Source organism: Zootoca vivipara, chromosome 2 (genome assembly GCF_965207765.1).
Source record: "Zootoca vivipara chromosome 2, rZooViv2.hap1.1, whole genome shotgun sequence".
NCBI classification, from domain to species: Eukaryota; Metazoa; Chordata; class Lepidosauria; order Squamata; family Lacertidae; genus Zootoca; species Zootoca vivipara.
In genome coordinates, this window is record NC_142584.1 from 1,688,493 (window position 1) to 1,701,313 (window position 12,821).

At 47.9% G+C, this 12,821-nt stretch overlaps 1 protein-coding gene across 6 annotated transcripts in view; it reads left to right on the forward strand.

The window, feature by feature from the left end:
* Positions 1 to 12,821, forward strand: part of LRP1 (LDL receptor related protein 1) — a 329,900-nt gene that overhangs the window by 300,174 nt on the left and 16,905 nt on the right. For all 6 annotated transcript variants that reach the window (XM_060272175.2, XM_060272177.2, XM_060272178.2 and 3 more), the window contains 10 exons: positions 574 to 699; positions 2,675 to 2,791; positions 6,019 to 6,125; positions 6,452 to 6,584; positions 7,138 to 7,257; positions 7,959 to 8,081; positions 8,663 to 8,806; positions 9,055 to 9,192; positions 10,887 to 11,006; positions 12,468 to 12,736. In XM_060272175.2, the coding sequence (XP_060128158.2) occupies positions 574 to 699; positions 2,675 to 2,791; positions 6,019 to 6,125; positions 6,452 to 6,584; positions 7,138 to 7,257; positions 7,959 to 8,081; positions 8,663 to 8,806; positions 9,055 to 9,192; positions 10,887 to 11,006; positions 12,468 to 12,736 (1,397 nt within the window). The remainder of the gene's footprint in view (positions 1 to 573; positions 700 to 2,674; positions 2,792 to 6,018; positions 6,126 to 6,451; positions 6,585 to 7,137; positions 7,258 to 7,958; positions 8,082 to 8,662; positions 8,807 to 9,054; positions 9,193 to 10,886; positions 11,007 to 12,467; positions 12,737 to 12,821) is intronic.

The following is a 12,821-nucleotide window of genomic DNA, read 5'->3' on the forward strand; positions in this document are numbered from 1 at the left end:
CAATTGCTTATTTGGTGTTAGAGCCTTGTGCAAATAGCATCCCAGGGCAAGGATTTGCTCCAAATTGGATCCATAACCAACACAATGTTCTCCAGATGCTGTTGGGCCCCAGCTTCTATCAGCCCCAGACAACATGGCAAGAGTAAAGGATGATGGGACTTGTAGTCCATAGCATATGGAGGGTACCAGGTTGGGAAAAGCTGATGTAGAGCAATGGGCTGTACAGGCCTGTCCTACACCCTAGAACACATCCCAGAATCCTCGGCGGCATCACAGTGATTCCTTGGCCAACAAGTCAAATTTAGAAAGGATTTACTAGAACTCAAGTGTTTGAAAACCAATAGCCATACAACTTGATTGCTATTTAAGAGAAGGTGTCATTTTCTGGGATCTAAGTTATGCAACAGATTCTGTACTTGGTGCAAAGTTATTTACATGTGAAGTCTCAAACAGCTTTTTATAAGAGAAGTAATTTTCTGTGCCTCCCCTGCCCTTATTTTTGGAACAGATGGTTGCAAAAGTGACAATTTTACCTTTCCAACCTTTGAAATATTTATCTCTTCACTCTCCCAGCACAAATGAGATGTGGGCTGGATGAGTTCCGGTGCAAGGATTCGGGACGGTGCATCCCAGCACGTTGGAAATGTGATGGGGAGGACGATTGTGGAGATGGGTCAGACGAGCCCAAGGAAGAATGTGGTGAGTTGATGGTGCAGTCAACTGGTGAACTACGGTGCACTAAGACAGAGAGTCTGGCTTGCTCCTTTTCCTATAGTTTATGAAAGGAGCTAGAAGTGGCACCTTTGCCAGAGTCTTGGAGAGAGGCTGCATAAGAGAAGCAGCACCTTTGTAACATGTGCAAGTCAAAGTAGGAAGTCCCAAGGTGAATGCTGTGATATTACCTCTCCCCTTAAGCCCTGCAGACCATTTGCATCCCTTGTCCCCCTCCTGCCTTGTCAAAAAGAAAGTCAATCAAAAGAGGGACCACTGAGCCTCTTGGGCTTGCTGATCAGAAGGTCGGCGGTTTGAATCCCTGCGACAGGGTGAGCTCTCGTTGCTCAATCCCAGCTCCTGCCAACCAAGCAGTTTGAAAGCACGCCAAAAAAGTGCAAGTAGATAAATAGGTACTGCTCCAGCAGGAAGGTAAATGCCGTTTCCGTGTGCTGCTCTGGTTTCGGTGTTCCGTTGCGCCAGAAGCGGCTTAGTCATGCTGGCCACATGACCTGGAAGCTGTACACCGGCTCCCTTGACCTGTAAAGCAAGATGAGCGCAGCAACTCCAGAGTCGTCTGCGACTGAACTTAACTGTCAGGGGTCCTTTACCTTTAGAGATACTACTAGCCTTTTTGCCTAAGATGCAGCCAGACTGTTTTGAGCCACGTTCAGAGCTTGCCTAACTAGTACTTCATGCTGCAGTCCAGATTGGTCCCTGCCAATCCACTTAGATTAAACAGGGATTGCCAACTTGATGCCCTCCAGACAGGGCTGTAGCTAAGGGGTGGTAAAGTGGGCCCCCGCAAAATCGGCTAAAAATATGTCCATAAATATAAATTTCCATTATTGCCTCATAAGAAATGGTTTTAAATAGAGGGAGAATTGAATGGGTGGGGGGGGCAGGGTTGGAGGAGAGGCAGAAAGAAGAGCTAATTTGCCCATGGCTAGGGGCGCAATCTGGACGGTTCTGCCGGGGGGGGGGGCAAGATCACCTAGCTAGGGCTCTGCCTCCAGGTATTGCAGGGCTGACTAGGGCACCCCTGACCATCGGCCTTGCAGGATGGAGTTGGTGAGAGTTGGGAGACCAAAAATATGTCTGCAAAGCATCACACTGGCTGTGCTTGAGCTAAAGGTGCAACTGTCTTCTTGCAGCAAGCACAGGGATGATGCAACAAAAAGGTGATCTAACTGTCCTTGGAACACTTTTTCTTTTTTTAAGTTGAATTGATTCTGTTACATACATAAAAATACATACATCAGCTCAGGCCTTATCCACATTTCCTCTTAACCTGTGCCTGGAAAGCCTGGGTCCGAGCAGTTTTCTGTTTGTCCTGTGCTTTCTAGGCAAGGGTCTGAGCAGTTTTGCTATTGCCACTTTCCACATGCAGCGCTAAACCGTAGGTATTCCCGCAGGAAAGCAGTGGGGTAAACGGAAGTGGAGAAAACTATGTATGCCACCTTGAGCTCCTTGGAGGTAAAGGTGGGATATAAAGGCTATAATATATATATATATATATATATATATATATATATATATATATATATATGGATGAGCCCACACATGGAAAAGAATTGAACACTACTGCAAGTAACGGGAGAAGTTTTGACAAATGTGCATAAGATTACATTCAGGGATGGGTGGACATTGATTGACACTGGGTGAAGTTTTGAGCTACGGGCCCAAAGTCCTAATAGGTTCCTGGTGGTGCTTTCAGTGCTCCCATCTGCATTACAGATGCCCCCTAGGAGGGTGGGAAATATTCAATTTGGGATGTAATAAAAGCATTCCTTTATGTCTTTGTGCTCAAGCTGCTCTATGTACAAGAAGGCATCCGGAAGACGCCTTGTGAGCAAAGATAGCTATTTTTTGATGGGCTTTGCTTTTGATGCTGTTTTTACATTTACTGATGTCGTCCATTTCCTGCCTTTTCTCTTCCCTATGTCATTTCCTTTCTTTTCAGACGAGCGAACTTGTGAGCCCTATCAGTTCCGCTGCAAGAACAACCGCTGTGTGCCTGGTCGCTGGCAGTGTGACTATGACAATGACTGTGGAGACAACTCTGATGAGGAGAGCTGTAGTATGTGCCCCCTTCAGCCCTACACTGGGAGAGCAGAATGTTTGCATGTGGGGAGGGTGGTGGTGGTCTGACTTTTCCTGTGGGCTTGGTCCTTGTTGGATGGAGGAAATAAAACTAGCATTGCTTGTGGGAAGAGGGCACTTAAATTTGGGTCTCCCTTTTCTGTGAAAAGTATGTATGGAAGCAGAAGATGACCTTGAGGCTGGAATAAACTAGAGCATTGATTGGGGAATGTCCAAATGCTTCTGGACTCCAACTCCCATCATTCCCAGCAAGCAGAGTCATGGGCAATTATAATGGGAGTTGTAGTCAAAAAAATCTGGAGGGCCATAGGTTGCCCCCTCTGAATGATGAGATTTCAGAAAATACTGGCTGGGTTTCAGGCCCAAGAGTCCTTTCTATTCTGGTATAAATAACATTGAGAGGGAGGGTGCCAAGAATTCCACTAAATTATGTGCCCTAAACCCTGCCCAAGCCAACAACTCTTTACCTTTCAGCACAAATTGTTGCAACCTTCTTAGCCTATGGTAGCTGCTGGGGAAAGTCTGGCTTCCAAACCTGGAGTGAAGTGAGTGTGCAGAATCATTGGTGCAGGACTAAGCCCAGATAACCTCTCTGCTGCTTGCCCTCTACTGTTTCAGAATGTTGGGCTCCTCTCAGCCCCTCCAACTTGTGAGGTCTCTTGGAGAAAGGTTTAGTTGGGGCTGAACTAGGAGGCACATCCCTACATCAGCAATGCTGGTTTGCCTTACCCTCTCTGATCCTAGCTAAAGTGAGAGATGCAACAAACAATGACCAGCCTTTGGCCATCTCCAGGCATGGGAGGGAGTTCATCAATTCCACAATGCTTTACTGCCATCGGTTGGCTTTCACAGCATGAAAAAGGTGGTGGTGGGAGAATCGCAGATGAATCATCATGTGATTCCAGCCCAGTCACTGAGACCTTTGGCGGAGCTTCTGTTAGCTGTCCCCCCCCCCCCCATGACTCCGTTGCATGTTTCATAACTACTAGAAGCCATGCATTCTGTGTATTGGGCCCAAGCCTATGGAACTCCCTCCCAACTGAGGTTAGACAGGCCCCCTCCTAGCTGATAATGCCTTGATCCAGCAAACATTTTAAGGCAGTGTTTGGTTTTATGATCATTTTTTATTGCCTTCTTACCCCATTTTCTGTGGACACCACTTAGCAGTGTAAATAATAAAGGAGTATATAAATGCCTTAAATAGAGATAAATTTAATGAATGATTGAATTAGTTGCAGTCATCCCAGGGAGGCCAAATGGCTCCTACTTTAAATCTCATTAGAAGCCAAAGAGGCCTCCAGCAAGAGGTGTTGTTGTTTTGTTTTTAAGATTCACGATGGGTGCCGCACCTCCTCCCTTGCCACTTTCTCCCTCCCCCTGCCGCCCCTGTAGCCTCTAGACATGACTTTCTTTCAGGTTCTTTTGGTTTTTTATTTATTTTACCACGTTGTGTAATTTGAGTTTGTGCCATTTCACTTCATCTTACGTTTTTCTCCATTTTCACACTGTCGTATCGGGGCTTGCAGAGGTAGGTTCTGTCGAAAATATTTTTCCTTTCCCCTTTAAAGCCTTAACCATGATAGAAATAAAGGCTGGGGTGGGCAGAGGTGGGAGGACCATAGTGGTATTGGGATTGCCATGTTATTTCCCATGTATTTCCCACTCCCTCCCCCGAAAGTAATTGAATGGAGAGGGCTTCTCTGTGTGCTGCTTTGCTTGACTCCCAGCCATCCCTAAAGGTCAAAGCAGGCTAGAATAATGCCTTCTCTCATTTCTCTGCTGTCTCTCTCCTATACCTCCCTTTGATGGATAAAGGGCTTTGCAAAATAGGACACACATCCTCTCCAGTTGGGTGAAGTCAGTGTGCCCATCCAGTTTCTCCTTAGCAAGCCTTCCATTACCAATGGGAACTGGGTGGGGCTTCCCATGGCATCCCTTAGGGTGGTACCTTGAATGTCTAGGTCACTAAGAAGCAAATGCAGGAACAGGCAGGGTGCTGCCCTCTCCATGCCGCTGCCACTTGGACCAGGCAGGGCTGCGCAGTCACACTGCCACGAGTGCACCCAGTAAGCAGGAGCAATGATGGTGTCGAGAGGATGGCGACATGGGCCTGCCTGAGCAAAAAGCAGCAGCATTAGAGGGAAGGCCGTAGCTCAGTGCTAGAGCACATGCTCTGTATGCAAAAAGTTCTGGGTTTAAAACCCAGCATCTCCTACACAGGCCTGGGAATGTCTCCTGCCTGAACCCCTGGAAAGCAACAACCAGAGAGTGCAAACAGCACCAAGCTTCCAGTACCAATAGTCTGACTTGGAATGAGACAGCTTCCTGTGTTCGTAACACTTGTAATAACATTGATTGAAAATATATTCTGATACCAAAGTTTGCAGGAGAAATTGTCAGCTGTGTGTCTCCTTCTCTCCCCTGTAGCATCTAAGCAAAATTTCCCTGCTCTCCTAGTGACAGCCGCTTAAGTGGGGCAAGAAAAGGACCATATAACTTGCAGCATGGCGATATCACACAACACACTTTGAGAATGTTTAGATGTTTAGGGAAATAGAGGAGGATCATATAATTGTAGCGTTGGAAGGGAACACAAGGGTCATCTAGTCAAAGCCCCTGCAGTGCAAGAATCTTTTTGCCCAACGTGGGGCTCAGACCTATGACCCTGAGATTAAGAGTCTCATGCTCTACCAACTGAGCTATTGCAGCGATGCAAAGCTGCAAAAGCTGTGATCTAGAGGGTATAAATAAGGTTTCACTCTCCTCCCCCTCCTCCCTGCTGCCTGCATCTGCAAAGCTGCTATGGGTGGTGGGAGGTGGGGGTGCTTTTTGGCTGTCACAGAACTGCCTCATATTTTCCACTCCTGGGATTCCCAGTTGAGGCAGAGTGGCTGGGATGGTTGCCACTGTCTGCCAGAAGCTGCTTGTGTGGAGAATGGGGGTTTGGATGTAGCCAGAAACCACTCACGTATCCCCTCTTCTTCTTCCCTCACCCCAAGTCCTTTGTGGCCTCTGCTGTGTTCTCTTCTTTGTTGTATTGAAGTTGAAAGACTGGTTTGTTTGAATAATAAGATTGCTCATGCTTTTCCAGAGATGCCCTGGGAATAATAGACAGCAGTGTTTAATCCCTGATTGAACAGAAGACGCTTCTGTGCTCATTGGAACCTTCCATCTCACCTGCTCATGTGCTCTTTCTGCCTACAGAACCCAGGCCTTGCTCCGAAAGCGAGTTCTCTTGCGCCAACGGGCGCTGCATTGCAGGCCGCTGGAAGTGTGATGGGGACCATGACTGTGCTGATGGCTCTGATGAGGTAAGGAGCAAGTCAGGTGCAAAGTGGTAAGCAATCAGAGAACACCAGAATTTGCTTGCTTTCATTTCTTGTAGTAGCAAACTTGGGAGCAGGTTAACTCTAGGAAAGGTGTGGGAAACTTCACTTGAATGCTGGTGGTTATTAATCTGATTGACCACCAATTAGCTTGAAGCGTTACTGTAAATAGGCAGGGAGGGAGCATGGAGGGTATAAGAACTCTTACAGTGAAAAACATGGGATGTTACTGGGTGTTTTAGGTATTCACTTATCCAAATAAGGCCTGCCTAGGATTTGGTAACCCTGTTTCCTTTGCTTTCTCCCCACAGAAAGAATGCAAACCTCGCTGTGATCAAGACCAGTTCCACTGCAAGAGCGGTCACTGTATCCCACTGCGATGGCGCTGCGACGCTGATGCCGACTGCATGGATGGCAGTGATGAAGAGGACTGCAGCACTGGAGGTAATGCCCCTCTTACTCCCTCTTCCTCAGAAGAGGATATCATACTGGTTTCAGCCACTGTGTACCTGCGAAACATCAATGCTGTAACGAGCCCCAAGTAACAAGTTACAAGGGTGCTCTCATTTCCCCCAGCCTGTATGCAACCCTTGGCAAGCAGGTGCAGGGTTGCCTCCAGGCAACACTTCCTCTGTCAGTCATTGGGCCATGGTGCTGAGTGACACTAGTTGAGGGGACTATGGGAGGTTAACAACTTGATCCAGGTGTTCAGAATGCTAGGCCAAACAAAATTTCCAAAGGGTCCCCTGCCAGCTGCCAAAGATGTCAGGTGCCGGCACCAGTCCCTGCCCCGATCAGGTGGTATGTGTAAGGAACTGGTTGTGGAACTCCTCACTGCTCAAGATTTAAGACCTCTGAAATGTACTCACAGCTCGGGGGGGGGGGCTCTCAATGTCACACCTGCGCAGTTTCTCCTTCCCTGTCCTCCAGGGATTCAGTGTTTTGTAGGGGGAGGTTTTGTAGCTGATGCGCCCAGGCTTGTTTCCCCACTTTGCAGTGCGGACCTGCCCCCTGGATGAGTTCCAGTGCAACAACACCTTGTGCAAGCCATTGGCCTGGAAGTGTGATGGTGAAGATGACTGTGGTGACAACTCAGATGAGAACCCTGAGGAATGCTGTGAGTGCCTCTGCCCCTCTTGGCGCACCCTCTCCTACTCTTCCCTACATACTGCTCTGCAGAACTGAGAAAGGGAAGGTCCCCCACCCCTAGGCTGAAGATCTTGGGGAAGGTTGAACCTGAGCTCATCCTCTGAGGCCCTTCTTTGTGTACCTCCTCCGCGAGAGGTCCGGAAGGTGCCAACATGAGGACAGGTGCTTTTTGCAGTGGAATGCTCTCCCCAGGGAGGTTCGCCTGGCGCCTTCATTATACACTTTTAGGTGCCTGGTGAAAATGTTCCTCTTCAAACAGTCCTTTGGCTAATTAACATCCGATGCCCCTTAAAATGTGTTGGGTGGGGCATACTGTTTTGTTTTTGTTTTTAATATGCATTTATATATATTTTTGTGTTGTGAACCATCCTACGATGAAGGGTGGTATACAAATTTAATAAATAAAAACAATAAATAATAACCTAGGTGGGACAGTAGCCTGGATCCCTAGACAGCAGCTCCATGTCTTACCATGTAACCAGATCCCTGCTTGTTTTCTCCAAAGCTGCAATCACAGCCCAGGAATGGAGGAGAGTGATACAGGATGGAGGCGGGGGGAGGCAGAGGCAGGCAGAGAGGCAAGGCCTGCATTGTCAGCCACCCATACATTTCCATGTCCCTCTGGCTCCCACATTCACTCTGACCATTTGTTTCTGTTTACTGGTGCAGTGAAATTCCAGTGTCCCCCCAACAGACCGTTCCGCTGCAAGAATGATCGCGTGTGTCTCTGGATTGGCCGCCAGTGTGATGGAATCGACAACTGCGGTGATGGCACTGATGAGCAATTCTGTGGTAAGTGCCTTCCTTGCTTCCCCCACCCTCCCCTGGACAACTCTCCAGTCCTGTGTCACCCATACTAGTGCCAAACCGTAGCTGTAACAGCAGGGATTAAGGTACTTATTTCCCTCCTGGTGTTCTTGGACTCCCAACTCCCATCAGCCCCAGCTAGAATGGCCCATGGTTGCATGGAGATGATGGGAGTTGTAGTCCAACAGCATGTAGAGAGGCACTTGTTCCCCATCCCTGTGCTAATGCTTCTCTGAATTAAAATAATGGTTTGCTCTCATATTATGAAAGAGTAAGAATTACTCACATTTCTAGAATGTCTCTGTGTGTTTCATCATCTTAAGCATGCCCAGAGCAAGGACTCATGCCGAGGTGCAACAGGCATGGTTCTCTGTAGGCAGGGCTGCTCTGTGCTTTCTTTCTGACTTGAGTGGCCCAGTCACATCTCTAAGGTGGAGATGTGCTAATTTCCCAGATTCAGTATCCTGCTCTTTGGGGCGAGGGGGGAATTAAAAGAATAGGCAGGTGATAACTGACTTCACCACACTCTCTCTTCGCTTCTCACTGTCATCTCTGCAACCTCATAGACTTGCCAACCACCAGGCCCAGGAGCTGCAGCCATGAGAAGAACGAATTCCTCTGCAAGAGCGGGAAGTGCATCAGTTCTGAGCTTCGCTGCAACTTCTTTGATGACTGTGGAGATGGGTCAGATGAGGATAGTTGCTTGCCGGGTGAGTGGATGAATCGCTGAAGCACCATGCACACCTTTGGGCAAGCAGAGGAGCTGGTGTTTTGTCGGGGGGGGGGGTGAAGTGAAGAAGGGGGAGCATTATAAGCCCAGTATGACCAGCTTATAATGAGGATGTTTGTGGCTTGGCCAATCACAAACATGCTCCCAATCTGCCTCCTGCTGTTCTTTTGTCTCTTGCCATTTGTGCCTACTGATGCAAGATTGTCTGCTCCCGTCTCCTGCCTGCAGATCTCAAGATGCCAATTGGCTGCAAGGCCAACGTGACCATGTGTGGCGAAGAAGCCAAATGTGTCCAGACCCCCACATCTGTGTACTGCACCTGCCGCACCGGCTTCCAGAAAGTGCCAGACAAGAATTCTTGCCAAGGTATTGGGCCAAAAGACAGGTTCTGCCAAGGCCAGAAGTTAGCTGGCCGCTAGCATGAAGTCGCCTCAAATTCTTTGTGAGCCCCTTTGAAGTTGCCTGTGAGATTCTGTGGGTCGAGCCCAGAGGAGATGGGTGGTAGCAATAGTGAGGGCTCTTCCAGGTGAGGGAAGATTGAAGAGCGAGATCTAGGTGTGTTCGGCAAATAAAGTTAGGGAAGCAACTGCCTCAGCATTACATAAAAGGGAAGAATGGGTCCATAGCTGTGGAGGGGGAACCACATGTGGCTGATGGAAGGCAAGGCAAGGCAGTGAGTCAGGCCACCAGGCAGAACTGCTATACAAAGTTCGCTTCAGGTTAAGTACGGACTTCCAGAACCAATTACACTCATACTTCACGTTAAGTACGCTTCAGGTTGAGTACTCCACAGACCCGTCTGGAACGGATTAATCCACTTTCCATTCCTTTCAATGAGAAAGTTCACTTCAGGTTAAGTACGCTTCAGGTTAAGTACAGACTTCTGGAACCAATTGTGTACTTAAACCGAGGTACCGCTGTACTGATATACAGCAACAAATGGGCTGGTGGCATTTGCAATCTGCCAGGCATGCAGGAGCTGTAATTTGAGTTTATTGCATCTTTCATCCTAGCTCCCTGGCTAATGACAGTGACTATGGACAAGTCAATTTTTGCAATCCACTATAAAGCAGTAAATTAACACTTGATTGGTCAGGAGATGCCCGGGGTGAATGCCCACCCCAAATCCTAGTGATTATGAGATTCAGATCGCTCACCCAGCTTGATGAGAATGACGAAGAAGAAGAAGATGGTATTAAATAATTATATATGAGCGAATATTGCCTACAACCATAGCATCCTTTTGTAGTGCTTGTACAAAAATGGCTTTGAAAAGACAAGGTCCCACTTTCCGGCTCCTACAAACTAACAATAATAAGATGAGCAGAGCAAAGAAAGGGGGGAAGCCACAAGAGGGACCCTGGGTGCATTGCTAGGGAAAGCCTACAGGCAGGAATCTGGTTTGGTATCATGTTTGTGGACATTCTTCTGGAAATCTAAATGGATTTTTCTGTTTCAGCTTTTTAAAAATGAATTCTCTTAGAGGAATTGCACCCAAAGCAGTTCCCTGAAGGAAAAACATTGTGCCAGAATTGACCCTAAAAGATATACGATAGTACTGTATAAGCACACATCTTTTGCTGTAGTTTTTAAAAAATAGGTTTTTGCAGAAGGTGGAAGAGGGGAAGGATATATTTTCCTCTCTACAATTGATGTCAAAGTCACTATCCAGTTGGCCCATGTTCTTCAGCCTTGAGTCCTCAGATGCTCTTGGGACTACAACTCCTATCTTTCTCCAGGTGGCTTATCCAGTGATCAGGGAGTTGCAGTCTGGCAACCCAGAGTTAAAGAACACTTCAGTAGGTGATTCTAATAGCCATAAGCGATTCTGTTGCAGAAGTGTTCATCTTGCACGTCTGGATGGTGTTGGGACCTCGTTTTGGCTTTTCTCATATACTGCATAAATTGCTTTTCTTTGACTGGAGACAATGGCAGGATGGGACATGTGTGCTGTTGTTTTGCACAAAGACATCATTCTACAATGTGGTTATTCTCTGTAATTCAGCTTCTGGCATTTGCCTCCAGTAACCTTGTATCTGTGTCTCCCCTGCTCTGCACAGATGTTAATGAGTGCCTGAACTTTGGGACTTGCTCACAGCTCTGCAACAACACGCAAGGCTCATACATGTGCACTTGTGCCAAGAACTTCATGAAGACCCATCACATGTGCAAGGCAGAAGGTACCAGTGAGCTTGGCTAATGGGAGCTTTATTGCAGAGGCAATGAAGGGTGTGGGTGTGGGTGTGGGTGTGTACACATGCTCATGATGTTTAACAGACACATGCTATAAGGCATTGCTTAGCGTAACACACAACTTCAGGCATGACGTCTCATGGACAGATACTCCTGGCCAGAATCTTCAATTCCTCTTCTCTCCAAGTAGATTCCTTCAGCTGGCCAAAGACTCTACCTGCCACCCCAGTCCTACCTCAGCTTTGCTCCTAGTTCAGTGGGAAAAGGGGCTGTAATTTATTTTGACGAACGCTTTGACCACCATTGAAGGAGCTGCAGGGGAGTCAGCTCAGGAGGGTGAGGCTGCTGCTTCAGGCAGCAGAAGCCCCACATGAGTTTCCCACCCCAAATTGCTTCAAATCATTGTTGATGGTGGTATCACTTCTCCACCAGCGGCAGATGTGGCAGAGCAGGCCGTGGCAGCTGTGGCAGGGCAGAGCAGCCCTTCCCATTTCATCTTAGGCGGCGAAACAGGACGCACCGCCTCTGATCTGCAGTGATATATTTCAGTGGAACTAGAAACAACCTTAACTCTCTCATCAAAAACACTGGGAGTTGGGGTGCTTCATTTTGGCTGGATCATGTCCAGTGGCTGCTTTTCCTACCCCCACCTACCTTCCCAATAGGTAGGGTTCAAAGATTACTTAAAACGTATGCCGTTTCTAACTGGATTGGGTTGTTGTGTGTCTGTAGGTCCCTTCATCCCTGCCAATTTTCTTTGAGCCTGGGACCCTAAGAATGACCCCCCCTCCCATTTTTACATGTGTGATACATGCTCTGACAATCAAGTCTGCTTTCGTACAAGGCCTTTAGTTCTAGGCCACATCCAAAGACGCTCATGCATGCAAGTCTGTGGGGCTTCCCCAGAGCTGACTTCGCTGGCAGGGTGGACATCTCAAGTGAGCATGGGGTTTTGGATTGCAATCACGGTGTGCATCAAAGGGCTCATCTAGACTTCCTTTTGTGTTGTTTCTAGGCATGGGTCTGGGCATTAAAGCTCCATTTCCAAGGGGTTTCTTTTTGCCACATTGCTTTACCTGGAAAACCCATGTTTTACTGCTCAATCAGAGCAAACAGTGGCCGTGTTTTCTGCAGATTGCCATTTGCTCCTATTCAGCAATAAAACGCAGGTTTTCCTGGGGAAAGGGCCAAGACAAAAAAACCTAATTGGACACAGAGCTTTGAAGCACTGACCTGTACCTGGAAAATCCAATGCAAAAGGATCTCTGGATAAGCCCAAAGTACGACTTGCCAAGTTAAGACAGAGTACGTCATATTGGTCCCTTATACCAAACTGCATTGTCTTGCCTGACAAACTTCCTTTTACATCACCCTCCTCTCCTTCAGCTTGTTCGCTTCACTGCAGTGGAGTCCCCTCTCATTTTGATGTTCTTCCTCTTCCTCTCCAGGGTCTGACTACCAGATACTTTACATTGCTGACGACAACAAGATCCGCAGCATGTACCCCTTCAACCCCAACTCTGCCTATGAACCTGCCTTCCAAGGGGATGAAACTGTCCGCATTGCTGCCATGGATGTGTACGTCAAGGGCAACAAGATCTATTGGACCAACTGGCACACGGGGCGCATCTCCTGCCGTGAGCTGCCATCCTCGGCTGGCTCTAGTGCCTCCAATCGCAACCGGCGGCAGATAGATGGTGGCGTCACCCACCTCAATGTAAGTGGCAGGCTTTGCCCATGAGAAAACACGGCTTTGGGGTGGGGGCAAGTGGCACTGGAACTGAGGTTGGCCAAACTCTTGG